We start from the raw sequence: 19,361 nt of genomic DNA, 5'->3' as shown, positions 1-19,361 counted from the left end.
GTGACGCCCCGCCTCCTGTAAAACAGTACAACGGACTGGCGGAGCCGCCAACACCAATACGCCAATCCGGATAACGCTACATAAACATGTGACAAAGGCGCAAATTCTCAAAGGCGATCTCCTAGCTGTCCGACAGCCCCACTGCTCAAGTCTTCGTGGTTTATATTTAATTTTATGGGTTCCGTTCTCCGGCTCCTTCCTCTAGGTGTACTTGTGAAGCTCAGGAAATTGTGACATTTTAAAAAGGTTGGTTGACATTCCCACCTTCTACCTTCCGTGTTTGCATTAACTCTGTGAAGCGGACCCAGCTGAGTTTTACTGTGCCTAGACAACTTTTGCTTGACGGATTCTTCTGTTTTTGCTGAGCTCCGCCCTATGTTCCTAACATCAATTACTTTCTAAAATCCTCTTGAAACGAACTCAACCAAAAGTAATACACCAGTGATTTTGGGTGGAGTTGTTGATCTGAGAAAATCCAGTGTCAATTCTTGTTCACTGTTAGTTTTATTCTTCTCAGGAGTTTGTCAGTTTGATATCGTTTGGCAACCTCAACAGCCCTCAAATATGCTTTGTCTCGTGAAAGTGGTTATTCGGACAAAATAACATAAAACTGATTAGTCTTCTTATTTGAGACTCCTCATTATAATGCCCTCCGTGAAATGTGCTATATAAAAGTGATTGTGGACTGTATTTCTATTGTTGCATTGTGAAGCACCATTAAAACAATGCACTCTGTGAAAGATGCTATATAAAATAAAGACTGATCAGTTGTACTTTTGCATTGTCATCTAATATTCTGTGACGTACACTATATAGACATAACAACTGATTAATTGAGTGATAGTCCGTAAGCTCAGGTGCTATTTATAATAAGCTTTATTTGGTTATGTGAAAAGCGCTCTCTTATAGAAAAAGTATAATAGTATAAGAGTTTAATAGTGCACTTAATGAAAGGTACTATGTAAAATATCATTGACTTTGTTTTATGTTAATCGCCCTGTGGATGGATAGATAGATAGATAGATAATGCACCCTTTGACTCGTGCGTGTTTAATACTGTTTAGAGCACCATACTATACAGGTGAAAGGTGCTACTGTAAAATAAAAATTAACTAACTGACTGAATTTTTGAAATGCCTTGTGATAATGACTTCAATGAAAGGTGCCATATACAAATTGAAGATCTTTATTGAAAACATTTAAAGATGTGAAGCGCCATGTGCTAAGCTAAACCATTAGTGAAGGGTGCCATACAGACTGGTTAATGACTGAGTTATTAAACACAAAACCTTGTGTGTCTGCGGGCGTGTTGTGTGTACATATAAATGAATTGATTTATATTTTGCGCCTGTGTATGTGTGTGTGTGTGTGTATGTATATATATATATATATATATATATATATATATATATATATATATATATATATATATATATATGGAAGAGAAGGTCTGTGATACGGTTTGCATATTTGCAGCTGGAGATCCACGTAGGGAGAAAAAAGAATCATGTATCATAAAATAGTTTTTTATTCCTGAGCTTTCAACCCCTATCAGGGGTCTTCATCAGAGGATAATGCTTAGACTTACAAGAATCAAAGGCAATATATAGCAACACATTCAGTGGGGGGTGGGTGAAGGTGACTAAGTCAGTATGATCAAGGGGGGGGGGGGTTGTATAGTTTATTTATTGTGTATAAGTTCTTCTTAAGTTGCGCACTATCTTTGATCTATGCACATACTAAATCGACAGGACACACATTCAACTGGGACAACGTAAAAGTAAAATTTAAGGCCAGTACTAAAAGTGCCAGAGAGTTGGCCGAGTCTTGGCTATCAGATGAAAACGCCATCAACAGACACTTGGACATAAATCCAGCATATGAATGTATATGTATGTATGTATGTATGTATGTATGTATGTATGTATGTAATTCACTCAGTAAATCGGGTTTAGTTGATTCTGTCTTTATTATGGGAAGCACTGTAATGTAATGTATGAAAGGCGTTAATAAAATTATGATAAATTAATTAATTAACTTATTGTACATGCAATACATTGAAAATGATAATAACCTCGGTGAAAGGTGTCATATTAATTAAAGACTGGTGGATTCTATTATATTATGTGAAGCACTGAGTGATAAAGCACTCAGTTAAGGGTTCTATCTAAAATAAAGATTTTGTAATTGACTGATTATATATATATATGTGTGTGTGTGTGTGTGTACTGTATACAAATATAACTCACTCAATGAATCGTTTTTGCTTGACTCTATTTTTATTATGTGAAGCACCTTGTGATAGTGTCCTTTGTGAAAGGTGCTATGTCAAAGAAAGAGACTGAGGGAAAGAGTGACTCTACGATGGTGTCAAAGCAACTGCGACAGCACTGCCGATGAAGTGTTATATTAAAATGACGCACGGACGATTCTGTTTGTATCATGTGAAGGAGCGTATGCATTCGGTGAAAGTTTCAGAATGAATATGGATTGATATTTTTGTTTCGATATGCCCAAGCGTTTGGTGTTTATCCATTCATTGAAACGTGTTGTGGAGAATTAAGACTGACAGATTGAGTCTAGTTTTATTACTTGAAGCGTCTCATGATAATTGATTCGATGATACACAGAGTAACGAATGACTGGTTGTCTATTTGTTAGGTGAAACTCCTTACGGTAGATCAGGCGGTGAAAGGTGCTATATAAAATAAAGACTGATCGGCCGAATGAGTGACTTTTACTGCTTTGTTGATGCAACTGTGATATAAACGTCCTTATATAAAATGCTGATTAAATAGCTCTAGTTTTATTACACGGCGCGCCTTTTTGAGTATACATTCAATAAAAGATGCTGTTTGAAACAAAGGCTGATTGATTTATTTAACGTTTATTACGTGATGTACTTTGCGATAAGGCGTTAAATGAAAGACGCTGTATAAAATGCTGAGTGACTGATTTTAATTTATTACCTGAAGGGCCCCGTAGTAGTACACTTAATGAGAGGTGTAAAAACAGGGGATTGATGTATTTAATCATCTTATGAAACTGCACTTAATCACCTTCTTGTCAAAAAGGAGGTAAATCAGTTTCAGGCATGTGGCAGTGCCAGGTACAGTGGAAGCAAAAAAAAAACCTACCCCGCTAACATTCCAGTCACAGGTCTGGGAGCCTGCGGGAATCTCCGGTCAGCCACATACAGTAGATTGCACTTCAGAGCAGCCAACAACACTCAGGAACTCGAGATGCCTCAGAAAACGAAAGCAGACTGACTGCCTCTAAATCGCCGACCAGGCACGCACACTGCGGGTCTTCTGGGCACGAAGTGGGTACTGTTAACCACTACTTGTTAAATGACTCATGCGAAAGAGCCTAGGGTGCAAGAAATCTAGATAGGTGAATAGCTCGGTTGATTTTTTTAGCGTGCTGCGGTATCTCTCAGCTTTTATTTGGAAACGAAGAAAAGCTGGGAGGAAATACTTTCTTGAGGGATGAATTCGAATAAGAGACCGCAGTCAGTAAGCTTCCTGGTTTTTTTTTTTTTGTTTGTTTTTTTTTGGTACATAACATTCTTAACCCGGCTTGTTCCAGTTTAGGGTCGCCGGAGGTCGCCAGACAACATCAAGTACAAAGCAGGAAACAACTTTAGACAAGGTGTGGATTTATCATAGGTCATTCGTCCCGCACACATACAAACATATACGAAGTCTTATGTTGACCCTGAGTCCTCTTCAAGTAGTTTAGTGATGCCTATATTTCTGCTCGGATGGCATATTCCCTGGTGACTTCGTGGGCATCTTCCTGGGAACTGTTAGGATCATTTCTGGTATTCATTCAGTCCAGATTAGATATGCTAATAGATATGCTAGGAGTGACGTTTCTTTTCTCTAGACTGTCGATCGATACGGGGCTACGATCGATACGGAAAATAAAATCGATCAAATGAAAAGGTGGATCATTTCGGGAACATAAACCTATTTCTAATGTCTAATGGTCTCTACTTTGCCCGTTTCGGTGGGCGTGGCATCTTCATAAAAGGCGGGAGCTCGTTGCTCTTTTACTTTTTATTGGTGCCGCTCAGTTTCGGGGGTGTGGCGAGGAACCGCCTACTTTGTATCTCTAAGGGCTCCGGGTAGTAGGCGGGGTTTTAGTTTCACTGTTTGATCCACACACGGAGGAGTTGGCTACGAGAAGTTTCCAGGACTCGTGTGTTCCTTCTGTCGTTTAACTTTTTCATTTCTTTGCTGCGGATAGTCAAACAGCGTGTCGGCACTTTTGGGTAAGTAGCAGGAGTGAAGTAAATGAGTCGGTACCCGAAACGGATGCGCGTTTAGTCGTTTCGTAGGCGTGAGGGTGCAATGGAGTCGCCATAATAAAGTGATTGAGCTGAGGAGGTTTGGGAGTGAAGGTGGCACTTTGTGAGGTAGCTTGCCAGGGGAAGACCACTGAGCAGAGAAGTCTGTGAGATGATGCCAACTATTTGTGGTACAGTTAAAAAGGACCTGGGTGATTGAATTGACCCAATCTATTGGCGTCTTCGTCTACTCTAAAAGGTCCCCGAGACTAATTTGTGAGGTATTTTAGTACACATTCTTCAAGGTTACATGTTTTTTCTTATTTTGGGAGCATGTCTTACATTTAAAATGACGTGAGGACTTAGTGGTGTGGTATAGTATACTGGAGAGAGGCCGCATTAATAAAAGTGCATCATGTAGCAGAGCTCCATAATTCAGATGGACATCTCTCTGTCTTCCTGGGTGAGCCACTTCAGCTGCAGAATTGAAGATATTGGTGGGGAGGAAATAAGTTAGTGGTGAAGAAAGAGTAAATGGTAAGCAAAATGATGATGGAGGTAGTGGGTGGGAGAACAAGCGGCAGGTAAAGGGAAACTTGGGTGGAAATGCAGTGATGGACGAAATGAGAAGAATGTGTGTGTCCCTTCGAAAGATTTCCAACACCTCAGAAAGCAAATGAATGTCAAGAATGTTAACAGTTTCAGGTTGCGGTTCATTTTTACTCTGTTATTGGCAGTGGAGCCGAGTACACTCTTAAAAATAAAGGCGTCAATGTGGTTCTTCAGAGCGATGCCATTGGAGAGCCATTTTTGGTTCCCAATAGAACAATCCATGTGTAGGTCTGAGAAAGAACATTTATTTACTTAAATCAGTAATGGGTTCCATACACACCCATGAATAGGTGATAACAGATTTGTGAAATCTCAGTGGGTTTCTGATTTTAAAAGGACCCATGCTGCATGCACACATGCTACTTTCAGGTTTTCTTGATCTGTCAATATCCTGCTGGGTTGGCTGCTATACGTTACAGATTTCTGTTTTGTCCACATATTAGGAACTTTTCAAAGCCCAAAGAATGAAACGGTTCTTTGTCAAGCAATAGCTGACAAGGAACCACACAACATAGTAAAGTGCTATAAAATAACCAATATTTTTAAGAGCATTGGTAAAACTGTAAAGTCCGTAACGGATCTACCATTCACTGAATGGATGACCCAAAGTTCTCTGCTTTTAATTGCATTAATACTTGGGTTTGATGTTTAGGCATCACCCTGAAAAGTATTATATAACGCAATGATTCATTCGTTCATTTTCCACCGGTTATCTGGAACTGGGTCACGGGGGCAACAGTCTTAGCAGTGAGGCCCATACGTCCCTTTCCCCAGCCATACTTGCCAACCCATACCAGTGTGTTCCCTGGCCATCTAGGAGAGAGATGGTGAATTTCATTTGAACTAGGAAGTGGGAATTTTCAATTGGAATGCCCCCCCACTAGTCAGATTTCCTACTCAGAAACTTGGAGCTGGGCTGTCAAGTCTGATTTCAGATTAGGACATCAGTCCAAATTTTAGTGAAAGCTGTAGTATTATACTGTTTATTAACATTTCTGTCATACACATGGTATTGTTCCTCTATCTGTGGATGACATGGTACTGCTCAACCTCTGTCCGTGGGTACCATGCTACAGTGTCTGAATGTGTGATGCTTTGTTCAATACTTGTCTGTATTCCAAAATAGCACAGCACTGCACAGGTTTTCTTGGAAGCGTCTGTAATGTTTTTCAGAGTGTTTTATTGGGACTCGGTTAACTTGGGTGTGGCATCACTTCCAGCTCCAGCATCCAACTTCCAAGATAAACAGAATGCAGCAGTAATCCTCTCGGCGAGCCCTGGGTCTTTCCCAGTTGGTCATGCCCATTAAATCTCCATATGGCATCCAGGAGGCATCTGTATCAGATGCCCGATCTACTTCAGTTGGCTCCTCTCGATGCAGAAGGTCAACAGCTGTACTCCTCACCTCTTCCAGATGTCTGTGCTTCTCACCCTATCTCTAAGGGAGAGCCCAGCCAAACCACGGAGAAAGCTAATTTCGGCCACTTGTACCCTTTCGGTAATTACCCAAAGTTCATGAACATCGGTGAGGGTAGGGATGTAGAGCAACTAGTACATTGCAAAGTTTGTCTTCTGGCTCAGCTCCTGAGCAGTAATTGTGTTTAAAATTTAGCATTTTGGGATATGTTTTATTTACCCTGCTAGTTTGGCACCTGGTGCAATTATTTGTGCTAAAAGGTGGCATCTAATGAGGGAAAGCAGGTTATGTTTTCCTTCTGACTCAATGCTGTGCATGTGGGTGTGGCACCTGGAGTCTCCTGGTATTTGGTAGTTGGGACCCCATTTTTGTAGCTTACAAAGTGCAGGATCTACAATCTGTAAAGGCAGCTAGACATGGTGTCTCAATCCTAATAAGTTCTTTTTCCTTTCCCCATTTCTAGGTGAAAGCAACCCTGCTGACCATGTCTGTAAGCAAACATGAGAACAGGAAGTCCCGCTCCAGCTCGGGCTCCATGAACATTCAGCTGTTTCACAAGCCCACACATGCCGACAGCATGCTGACGCACCTAAACCTGCTGCGTAAGCGGCAGCAATTCACAGATGTGGTACTGCGGGCAGGGAGCCACTCCTTCAGCTGTCATCGGGCGGTGCTGGCCTCATGCAGTCGCTACTTTGAGGCTATGTTTTGTGGTGGCCTCCGCGAGAGCCAGGATCCTGATGTCAACTTTCATGACACACTTCATCCTGAAGTTCTGGAGCTCCTCCTGGACTATGCATATTCGTCCCGCATTGTTTTGAATGAGGAGAATGCAGAGTCCCTGCTGGAGGCTGCAGACATGTTGCAGTTTCACGACATCAAAGATGCTTCTGCAGACTTTCTGGAAAAGAACCTGCACCCCAGCAACTGCTTGGGAATGATGCTCCTTTCTGATGCTCACCAGTGTCATAGGCTCTTGGAGCTGTCCTGGAGAATGTGCCTGGCCAACTTTGCTACTCTGTCTAAGACTGAGGACTTTTTGAGTCTCCCCAAGGACAAGCTGCTGGAACTGCTTCTAAGTGAGGAGCTGGAGGTGGAGGATGAAAGCCTGGTGTATGAGGCTGCCATGGACTGGGTGAAATACGACCTGGACTCTCGGCGCAGCTCTCTCCCCGATCTCTTGCGTTGTGTGAGGCTGGCCTTGCTCCCTGAGCCATTCCTTCGGAAGAATGTGGCATCCGAGGCACTGGTGGCAGGTCACAAGGTGGGCAGAGAAATAGTTGAAGATGCCATGCAGTGTAAGTTAAAGGTTTTGCAGAACGACGACCTGGTGACTGGTTTTTGTGCCCGACCCCGCAAAGTCAGTCAGGCCTTATTGCTGCTTGGAGGGCAGACGCTTGTTTGTGACAAAGTGTACACAATCGACCAAGTGACCAAGGAAATTGTGCCCAAGACGGATATCCCTAGCCCTCGCAAAGAATGTAGCGTTTGTGCTATTGGTCGCAAGGTGTATATGACTGGAGGGAAGGGCTCTGAGAATGGTGCATCCAAAGATGTGTGGGTGTATGACACCCTCCATGATGAGTGGTCCAAAGCAACACCGATGTTGGTTGCCAGGTTTGGCCATGGCTCGGCTGAATTAGACTATATGCTGTATGTAGTAGGTGGCCATACAGCACTCACTGGCTCCTTCCCTGCCTCTCCTTCTGTGTCTCTCAAGCAGGTTGAACAGTATGACCCTCAGACTAACAAGTGGTCCCTCGTGGCCCCGCTGCGTGAGGGTGTCAGCAATGCTGCGGTCGTTGGTGCCAAAGGGAAGCTCTTTGTCTTTGGAGGTACCAGCATTAGCCATGACCGACTGCCCAAGGTGCAGTGCTTTGATCCTGGAGAAAACCGGTGGACTGTCCCAGCAACTTGTCCCCAGCCCTGGCGCTACACGGCCGCTGCTGCTGTGGGAAACCATCTTGTGGTGATTGGAGGGGATACTGAATTTTCAGCCAGCTCTGCTTATCATTTCAACAGTGAAAACTTTCAGTGGGTCAAGTTTGGTGATGTTGTGGCCCGGCGAATAAGCTGCCATGCTGTGGCTTCAGGCAACAGACTGTACGTGGTGGGTGGCTACTTTGGTGCTCAAAGATGTAAGACTTTGGATTGTTACGATCCTGTCACAGACTCCTGGACCAGCGTCACCACTGTCCCTTACTCTCTCATTCCAACTGCTTTTGTCAGCACATGGAAGTATCTGTCAGCATAGTGTCCTTGGAGATCCCAGGTGAGTAGGCTGTGTATGTCAGTGCTGCAGGGAGAACTGCTTGCAAACTACTCAGCTTTGAGTTGGGTATCAGGGAGGGCAACTAATGAAGTGGGGCAGCGTTACTTGTGAGGTAGGTATTGCTCACATCCTGTGGTAAGGGTGAATTGTAGCAATGTCATAAAAATATGGGGTCCAAGTAACTGGTGTAGCCTTCTTAGGGCTTAGGCCTCCTACGAGTGGAGGTGAACCTCGGCTGACCTAAGTAATACAGAGTAGTAAGTACACACACAGAAAACAGCCATACTTTGAGCAGATTGCTTCTGAGCGTTCGCCCATTCACGCCACTCTCTGTGTGAAGTTTGAATATTCCTTTCATACCTGTGCTGATTGTCTCCAAGTAATCCCATCACCCATTGTTTGATAGACTAAAACTGAATGAGTGTGCCCGTGATGGACTGGCATCCCATCTAGTGTAGGCTACTACTCTGTAATACTGGGAAGACCTTGGCTCTGCACAAACATGTAATTGACAAAGCAGGTTGAGAAACTGGCGGAATAAATGTATGATTTTCCCATTCATGAGATTGTCAGCTTTCAAAGAAAGAATTTGTGTTTAATTAGAACGTAATCAATGAACGGCACACTTTATTTAATAATAAAATCCTGTTTGTAATATGCAGCTAGACTGATTGAACACCAGTTAGAAGTAACATGGCTTCATCCAATTCATTTATTTCCTCCCATACCTCAAAGGTTTAAAGGTACTTGTGTACTAAATGGAGGGCAGTGAAACCTCCACCCCCACTAACTTTAAGGTTAATATTTGTAGTTGGGGTAGGCCAGTCTTTGTGTCACGATAATAGATTTGTGTCATTGATAAAATGAACGATGACATAATGCAGATTTAATACAGTATTAACTATTGGGGTTATCAAAAAATGTTTTAACATTTTGTATTGGCGCTGCCATCAACCTAGACACTAGTGTTGGGCTCCGTGGTGGAGGTTTCACTGCTGTCCGTTTAGTACACAAGTACTGGTTTAAAAGTTAGCTATCTGTGCCCTGGGCTTCAGCCTGTCACAGCAGTACTGGACACGAGGTGTATTATTGTCACACACCTCCAAACGGGCAAATTTCTGTCATGTTTAGGACAGTGGTGTCCAACTCCAGCTGAGGGACACTTGTGTGGCTGCAGGTTTCTTTTCAAACCAGTTTCATAGCTAGTTAATTCACCTTTTTCTGTGGTGTTTTTCTCCCTTAATTGATAATAAACAGGGGGGTTAAATGACTCACAGGGGCGATACCAGACCCACTAGCTTGATCATTATGAAATAATGTCCTAAATAACGAGAACATCTGAAGAAGCAGAGTGAAAATGATCAGAGTCAGAATCACATTTGTTTGTCAATACTTAATGTGTAGGAATTAACTTGGCATCTTTGGAGCTGCTTGTAACTTAACACAACATCACAAACAAAAGTCATAAGTTAAATAACGTACATTACAAACAGTTTTAAAATAGTGTGATTATGGAGGAGATATGCAAGTGAAGACATGAGCGTATAGGGCAGTGGTTCCCAACCTTTTCTATGCCCCGCACCCATGTTTGATTTATGTTTGCATCCCCTACAAAGGGTAATATCACATTTGAAGATGAAGATATCAAATTTCTAAATATTGAACCACATATAGTACTACAGATGAACAAATTGAATTCAAAAAATGAGCCTTTAAGTTGAGCCATTTATCTTTATAAATCTAAATAATTTTGTAAGTATGTACCCCTTGAAGCTTATACACTTGCTTGATGATCTGAGGTTGGGGTATCCCATGAAGCATCAAGCACCATGAGGAAATGGCACATTAGAACATTAATTGACTTTGTAATTTGTTATTGTGGCAATTCAAGGACCATTTAGACAACAGTGATTAGAACATTAGAACACTCCAGACGAGAACAGGCCATTCAGCCCAACAAAGCTCACCAGTCCTATCCACTTGTTTCTTCCAAAAAAACATCAAGTTGAGTTTTGAAAGTCCCTAAAGTCTTACTGTCTACCACACTACTTGGACGCTCATTCCAAGTGTCTATTGTTCTTTGTGTAAAGAAAAACTTGCTAATGTTTGTGCGAAATTTACCCTTAACAAGTTTCCAACTGCGTCCCCGTGTTCTTGATGAACTCATTTTAAAATAACAGTCTCAATCCACTGTACTAATTCCCTTCATAATTTTAAACACTTCAATCATGTCACCTCTTAATCTTCTTTTGCTTAAACTGTAAAGCACAGGTGTCGAACTCCGGTCCTCGAGGGCCGCAGTGGCTGCGTGTTTTCATTCTAACCATCTTCTTCATTAGTGAGCCATTTTTACTGCTAATTAACTTCTTTTGCTTTAGTTTTAATTAACTTGACTCTGGCCCCTTAATTGTCTTTTTCCTTAATTAGTAGCCAAACAATAATGAAACATCAAACAAGCCACCATATGACAGAAAAAAATCAGCAGATTTGGAAATGTCTGCTGTGGCAGAATAAGAGCAGCAACAAGCCATTGAATTAAATAACAGGCTTAATTAACAGCAAGAATCAGCTTCTCATTAAGAGACTGGTTGGAGTGAAATTGGATGGAGTTTGAAATCCCAGTTTAGCTGGTCATCTGTTGGCTCATTTCATGTCTCATTTCTGTTTGGCTGCCATTTAATGAAGAAACAAATCAATTCAGAGGACTGAATCCTTAAAAACGGGGCTATTAAAATGAAGGAAAAGGAGTTAATTAGCAGTGAAAACTGGTCGCTGATTAGGAAAAGGGTTTGAATGAAAACCTGTAGCCACTGTGGCCCTCTTGGCCCGGAGTTTGACACCCCTGCTGTAAAGGCTCACATCTTTCCTCATAATTCAACCCCTGTAGCCCTGGAATCAGCCCTGTTGCTCTTCTCTGGACCTTTTCTAGTGCTGCTATGTTCTTTTTGTAGCCTGGAGACCAAAACTGCACACATTACTCCAGATGAGGCCTCACCAGTGCATTATAAAAGTTGAGCAAAACCTCCTTGGTCTTGTACTCCACACATCAAGGCGCTATATAACCTGACATTCTGTTAGCTTTCTTAATGGCTTCTGAACACTGTCTGGAAGTTGATAGCTTAGAGTCCACTATGACTCCTAAATCCTTCTCATAAGGTGTACTCTCGATTTTCTGACCACCCACTGTGTATTCAAACCTAACATTTTTACTTCCTGTGTGTAATACTTTACATTTGCTGACATTAAATTTCATCTGCCACAAATCTGCCCAAACCTGTATGCTATCCAAGTCCTTCTGTAATGATATGACGGATTCCAAATTATCTGCTAATCCACCTATCTTGGTATCATCTGCAAACTTAACCAGCTTGTTACTTATATTCCTATCTAAATCATTTATATATATTAAAAATAGCAGCGGCCCTAGCACTGACCCCTGTGGAACACCACTCTTAACATCAGCCAATTCTTATGAGGTTCCTCACACCATCACCCTCTGCTTTCTGTGTCTGAGCCAATTCTGCACCCATCTAAAAACATCACCCTGAACTCCCACTTCTTTTGACCAATGTTTGAGGGGTCTAGGAAATTGGAGCAATAGGTGTGGTGTTGACAAGCTTTGTGCCTCGATAACACCTGCACTGCAGTTCAAAAACTGATGTGTCGCACGGTTAAAATTGCTGCACTTACTGCCAGCAGGGGAGATGGGCTGAGTATAAGCAGCAGGTATTACATCCAGTTCAGCCCCGCTTGTCCCCCTCCACACCCACCTGACAAAAATGTCTAATCAAACCTCAGAATCAGTGACGTTTTATGATCAGGACTTGGACAGAAATCAATATTAGACCTCGCCCTTCTCTTCAGATCATTGCAAGGTCCAAATTCTATTCTCTTTAACAAAGATATTCATCTTTACGAATGCTCCACCCGCAGCAGGGAACCTGTGAGAACGGGCATTTCTCTGGCTCATTCACAGTTGACAGATCTGTGCACCACACTAAAGTCAGACAATGCACTTCACTCAGTTTTGGTGAATTATGACGCAGTCGTCCTCTTTGTCACTTATCCAGAAATGCCATCTCGCACCCCCAGTTGGGAACCCCGGTATAGTGTGCATGCAAATGCACACACATACATGTATATATACACCGTACACACAGACACACCTTCATACATTAGTAAGTGAGGAATGCGGGCTAAATGTTTGGTTTGTGAGGGCTTTGGGAAAGAAACCGTGTAGGTGTCTGTTAGTTTTAGTTGACCTAAAATGTTTATCAGGTGGGGTTTTTTCAAACCAGTGATGACCTGAGTGAGATGAGTCCATGGAGATACCTCTGACATGGTTTATGACACTAGAAGCATACAAGTCTGCAACAGATTGAGGGGCACAGCCATTTGTATTCTCAAAAGACCTCACAATTCTCTGCAATTTATTTTTCGAGTGGACTGTGACTGAACCCAACCAGACAACGATGGAGAATGTGGTTGCACTTTCAGCTATGACTTGTAGAATTGTACTAGGATGGGCTGGGGAGTGCTGAATTTCTCTAGTTGACATAAAAAAAGTTCAACTACTGCTGAACCTTCTTAGAGATGGAAGTGGTGTTAATGTCCCAGCTGAGAGTGTTTGTGACAGTTGTACCCATAACTGTAAAGTGTTCCACCATATTGACTGCCAATTCATTCATTACTAGTGGAAGAGGTCGTAACTGCTGTTTATGAAAGTCAATAACCATTTCCACTCTCTTGGTGGTGTTGAGCACCAGGTTATTGGTTGCTCACCAAGACACAAGCCGAGTCGCCTCCTCTCTTTAGTCAGTTTCATTACCGTTCATAATAAGTCCAATAAAGGTGATGTTATCTGCAAATGTAATGATTTTTACTGAAGCGTCAGAGGACCTGCAGTCATTGGTGTACAAGGAATAGTGTTGGGGGGGAAGTACGTGTCCTTGAGGGGCACCTGTGCTAATACAGAGGCCGTCTGAAATGTGGGAGCCTATTAGAACATACCACGTCCACGTCCAGTGTCAGAAAACTGTGAATCCATTTACCGGTGGAGGCGTTCAGCTCCGTTTGTAGACGTTCAGTTAACAACAGTTCAGGGACGATGGTGTGAAATGCTTGAACTGAAGTCTCCAAACCATATTCATAGTCCAGATGTTCTAGCACAAAGTGAAGGCCCGTGCTAATGGCATCATGCACAGATCTATTTGCTCTGTCTGCAAACTGAAGAGGGTCTAGATGAGCAGCAGTAACAGACTCCATACAACGATGGTGAAGAAGAAGATTACATTTTGTCCTTTTGACACAAATACAAGCTTTCTACATTCCAATACAATTTAGCAAGCCCAGTTTTGAAGTTTAAGGTGTGAAGCCCTTCATCATTTTGTGTTGTTTGCTCTCGTGTCTACTTCATCATTGTTATTGTACGATTAAATGGGAGAGCGCCATAGAAAATGGTGAATTAAAAGGAAAACTGAAAGAGAGTTAAAATGGCAAAAAAAATTAATCTTTCTAAATTTTATATGAGTGTAATTCTCACACTAAGTCTGTTTTTGAGATACAGAATAAGAGAAAAAAAAGCAATTAAAGAATGAGATCAGTTAGAGGGAAAATGACTCGCTGATTGTGAAAACATTTTGGAACAAAAAGTTGCAGCCGCAAGGGGCCCTCAGGACTGGGATGGGAAGCCACCGTTGTAGGGTAAGGACGTCAAACTCGGATCCTGGAGGGCTGTAGTGGCTGCAGGTTTTCATTCCATCCAATTTTACTTAATTTGCATCCAATTACTGTTTCTAATGGAACAAACCTCGTTTGCCTTCATTTAGTTGACTTGCTTTTTAATGCTAGTTTCACATTACATGACTTCACGTTGAAGGAGATGTCAAACGTTATGACTGCCGTGGCTAATCGCAGGGTATGTCAAATTATGTGACTGTGTCATGAGTTTGGAGCTCTGTTTCACATTTCCAAAATATCACAAGCTCCCCCTTTTCCATCCATCCATCCATTATCCAACCTGCTATATCCTAACTACAGGGTCACGGGGGTCTGCTGGAGCCAATCCCAGCCAACACAGGGCGCAAGGCAGGAAACAAACCACGGGCAGGGCGCCAGCCCACCGCAGTCCCCCTTTTCCTGACCGCCAAAAACGTGCTGCCTGACAGAGCCGGTGGCTGTGCAACGGGTACAATGAGTTCAGCTGGAATCTCTTTTTTTTTTTTTTCTTTTTACTATTCTATTGTGAATTTCTATATGTGAATTTCCCATTGGGATTAATAAAGTATCTATCTATCTATCTATCTATCTATCTATCTATCTATCTATTGGCATAAATTAAACACCCAACATCAGAGAGACAAGCCTCTCTTCTGTTTGCGAGGTCCAAAACACACACATTCCTTATCCTCATCACTAACGTGAACTACAAGACGGGCGATTACACAAATGTACTGCGATTGCCACCAACTCACTAAGAGTGTGTGAATAACGTCTATGACTAACATGGCCTTAACACCAGGAGTCCTTCATCGTTTTGATTAATCCCATGGGGAACTTCAGATGCATACATCAACAGAAACATAAAAAAACAAGAGTGCAGACTCGCAGGAGAGAGAATATAATCAGTCAGACAGTCAGTCATTTTCCAACCCGCTATATCCTAACACAGGGTCACGGGAGTCTGCTGGAGCCAATCCCAGCCAACACAGGGCGCAAGGCAGGAACAGATCCTGGGCAGGATAATACAATCGATCAACTGAAAAATGAATCAAATGTGTATTGCGCCGATTTTTCAAAATGAAGTTAATGAATACATTGAGTGGATGCACTGGCTCTTCTTAGCACACCATGGTGAAATGAACCTGTGGCTAAATGTGCTCTAGGACAGTGCCTCCTGGTGGAGATTTTTCATGATGGCGTCCAATTTTGTTGCCGTCCTCTTTTCCATAACAGCTTCCAGTGTGTCCAGGGTTCATCCTGTGATGGAGCAGATGCTCCTGATAAGTCTATTCAGGTATTGTGATTCTTTTGAGCTGAGGTTGTTTCCCCAGGAGACCGCAGCGTAGAACACCACACTGGCTACTATGGACTGGTAGGACATTTCCCTCCGCTTGCTGCACACATCAAATGACTTGGAGTCTCCTTAGCAAGTCCAGTCTGCTGTAACCCTTCTTATACAGCACCATTGGTTTGTCAGACCAGTCCAGTTTGTTGTTTATGTGAACCCCTGGGTATTCGTAGTTCTGCACCACTCCCATGTCCTCCCCCTTGAATGTTGATGTTCTCAGAGGATTCTTGGTGCGCTGCAAGTCCGCCACCAGCTCTTTTGTGTTGCTGATGTTGAGTTACAGGTTGTTGTTCCTGCACCACAAAATAAAGTTCTCCACAACCTTCCTGTACCCTGACTCGTCTCCATTAATAATGCAGCCTATGGTGGAGGAGTCATCTGAAAATGTCTTTAGTTGGCAAGTGTTGGTATTGTGCTGGAGGTCTGTTGTGTAGATGGTAAACAGGAAGGGGGACAGGACAGTTCCCTGAAGTGCTCCAGTATTACACACCAAATTTCTGATGCACAGTTCGCCAGCCTTGCAAACCGCTGTCTGTTGGTCAGGTTGTCCATGATCCTGGAGATTGTGGGGGCATCAACATTCAAAGCCTTGAGCTTCTTCCCCAGTTGATGAGACAGAATGGTGTGAAAGGCACTGGAAAAATCAAAGGACACAACCCTGACTGTGGTGCCCACTTTATCCAGGTGGGAGTAGGCTCAAGAGCCTAACTGTAATGAGATATAAAATGAGTCAACAACTAACCGGCTAACTTTGGGGTCACCTAAAGGGCCAACATTGTTGTTCGAACAAATTTCTTAATCAGACTGCAAATTTTGTTCTTAAGAAACATTTTATTCGGCGTCTTGTTGTCACTTATCAAACAAGCATCAAAGTGTACAAAACCAGCTGAATTTAATACAAATTTAAAATAAAAAGTAATTAGTTTATTTTTCAGAAATCGGTTTCCTTTATTAAATATTACAAGTTTACAATTACTTAAGCAGTAAGACTTTGGCAGATTAGGCCCAGCCAGAGCTAGCGATACCACTGAAAATTCTTTCCATATTTACAGATTGTCATAATGTTAACGCACAATTCCACCTTTGGTGCGTTTGCCACGGTTTACACCATTGTGTTTGTCCGAGCTGCTTAAGTGGCCAACCCTGCTGGCCTCCATTTTGTAGCTGCCAGCAGTTCAAAGGCAAGCCGCAGTTTACTTTGAAGGTGGTTTCCTCTTTCAAGGGTTTAAAGTCCCCCGCATGTGCAAGAACAACTTGCCTGGGCAAAGAAATGCAGGATAACACCCCCCCCAGCCACCAGGTTTGAACAGCACGGCTTCGTTCTTCCTGTTGTGTGAGGATAGCCATGCCCAATGCCCTACATGCCTTGCCCAAACAGGAGTCGGGTTCCCTCTGGCAGTGCCCAATGCCCTACACCCCTTGCCCAAATGGAGGAGTCCGGTTCCCTTTGGCAACGCCTCAACAGATGATCAGCACAAGGATCAAAGGCCATACGAGAGATGTGGGGGAGGACGGAGGTGTTTATGCATTTCTGTTTCAGGGGCCCATATTTACCTGCTGACATTTCTCAGCCGGATGTCCCTGTGCTGTATCTTTGATCAGGGATAGGCAGCTGTGCCCGCTGTTTGCTTTTTCTCTTAGATGTTTGTGTCACTTTTGCTTGGCGAAGTGGGTGTGGGGACTATATAGCACTACTCTATTTATTGCCTTTCTGCTCCTCTTCTTTTGCAGGAATGTGCAATTGGAATGTGGCGGTCACACCAGGCTGGGATTGACTAGAAGTTCCCAGAAGCTCAAAAGTGTCTCTGTGTGTGTGTGCGCGCACACAAACGCCAAGAGTGGCCATCCCTTTCAGGCCAGATGCCCTGGTGTCTTTCCACCCATTAGTGAACAATCGGAAGTGCAGGACAGAGTTATCTAGGAAGCACCAGAAAGACGGCTCTTGGAAATGCAGGGCGGTGTTATTTAAGACTGCTGTTCAGTCCTCTAGGAGGCGCCAGGAGGACAACTCTCAGGAAATTTGAGCCCTGCCCCAGCTTCCTTGGCATTTATTTTATTTCTTTGCTAATCTCAGGTTAGTGTGGTGGTGTCCTTTTACTTGTTTACTGCTCGCGTGCTTCAGAGACCCACTATGTTGAATGTCACTTTGGATCAGTAGCCGCTTTCTAATCTGTTTTTTTGAAATTTAAGTTGCGTTGATTGCTGCTGCTGCTCTCACGAAATGTTGAATGGAATTAAAAGCTGAATGTGGCTCAGGTAAACCAACCTTGCGTCTGCTGGTCTTTAATTTCTCTGTTACTTTAGAACGTGGTAAAGAGTGGGGCATGTTGATCTACAGAGTGAAGGCGGTGCCACCCAAACACCACGTAACCACTTCCCTGTGTGCCATAACCTATATAAATAAAAGGTGGACTTCTGTTTGTTTGTTTGTTTCCTAATCATATAAAGTTGGCTGAACTGATTTTCACAAAATTTCTCATGTGCCTTGCTGTTGGCCCATCTTAAAATATGGGGGATACGTCGTATCAGGGAGAGAGGGTTATAATGGGAGGGTCAAGTCAAAAACGAGAGCAGACACACGGACTACAATTCCCATCAGGCAGCACGAGCACACAAAGATGTGGATATCACCGTGGGATTGCACAAAGTTCTAGCCAAAGCAGAATCTCATCTGAGACCACAGGTATGTGCACTGTTTACTTCTCCATTAATCTGGCTTCATCTCACAAGATTCCAGCTTTTGTCCAAGACTACATCTTTCTGTCATCGTGGGTTGTGTTTAGCCATGTTGAATTTCCAGCAGACAGTCTTTCCCCACCGTTTATTTGTGCCCAGGCCACATCAGGTACTTTGTCTAGTGGCTTATGAAGTGTCAACATCTAGTAGCTATGGTGCATTCACAAAGTATTTTGTCCTCTCCACTTTTTTCACATTTTGTTATGTTGAGGCCTTAGGCCAGGTTTATACTTCACGTGATGCGATGCGTGCACCTGTGGATGCTTCTGTTTATACTTGCGCGAGTACTTTATGTAAATCTGGAAGATTCCACTAGGTGACAGTGTGAGATATCATCACGGTAAGAAAACGTTTGGCTTTGCTGTGTTATGAATTTCCTGAAACATCCATTACATTCTTAGGAAACCTTGCCACAATATCTCTGAAAAGGATGGATGTTTAATCCAGGGATGCGCCCATTACAGTAAGCATTGGGTTACGAGGCAGAAACAATCCCTGGACAGGGCATCAGCTCATCACAAGGTGAATACAAGAAACATACTGTATACACTAGCGTCATGTTAGCGTTACCAAATCCCCAAACCTTCTTGTCTTTGGAAGGAAACCGGAGCACCCTGTGGAGACCCAGCAGGAAAAAATGCAAACTTCAGGCAGAGAACACAAGAGACAAGACTTCTTGTGAGGAAAGCAGCCCTGCTGCTGTGCCACCATGCCGCCCCCATATGTGTAATTATTAACAGTTTTCATTATTTAAACGATGTTAACAATTTATCTGTAAAATTTAACATACAGTGCATCCGGAAAGTATTCACAGCGCATCACTTTTTCCACATTTTGTTATGTTACAGCCTTATTCCAAAATGGATTAAATTCATTTTTTTCCTCAGAATTTTACACACAACACCCCATAATGACAACGTGAAAAAAGTTTACTTGAGGTTTTTGCAAATTTATTTAAAATAAA

General features: G+C 42.8%; 1 protein-coding gene across 2 annotated transcripts; it reads left to right on the top strand.

Moving 5' to 3' along the window:
* The first annotated feature begins 3,282 nt into the window (after positions 1–3,282).
* On the top strand, positions 3,283–17,926 carry enc3 (ectodermal-neural cortex 3). Of its 2 annotated transcripts, none has more exons than XM_051935103.1 (3): positions 3,283–3,393; positions 6,784–8,592; positions 17,393–17,926. In XM_051935103.1, the coding sequence occupies exon 2, from the start codon at positions 6,805–6,807 to the stop codon at positions 8,572–8,574; it is 1,770 nt and encodes a 589-aa protein (XP_051791063.1). In that variant the 5' UTR covers positions 3,283–3,393; positions 6,784–6,804; the 3' UTR covers positions 8,575–8,592; positions 17,393–17,926. The 2 variants fall into 2 exon arrangements, with proteins under 2 accessions (XP_051791063.1, XP_028672151.1); XM_028816318.2 differs by lacking the exon at positions 3,283–3,393 and adding an exon at positions 4,125–4,276.
* The last annotated feature ends 1,435 nt before the right edge of the window (positions 17,927–19,361 follow it).

Source organism: Erpetoichthys calabaricus, chromosome 12 (assembly GCF_900747795.2).
Source record: "Erpetoichthys calabaricus chromosome 12, fErpCal1.3, whole genome shotgun sequence".
Taxonomy (NCBI): domain Eukaryota; kingdom Metazoa; phylum Chordata; class Cladistia; order Polypteriformes; family Polypteridae; genus Erpetoichthys; species Erpetoichthys calabaricus.
The sequence above is the reverse complement of the archived record's forward strand: the minus strand, read 5'-3'. Positions and strand labels throughout refer to the sequence as shown.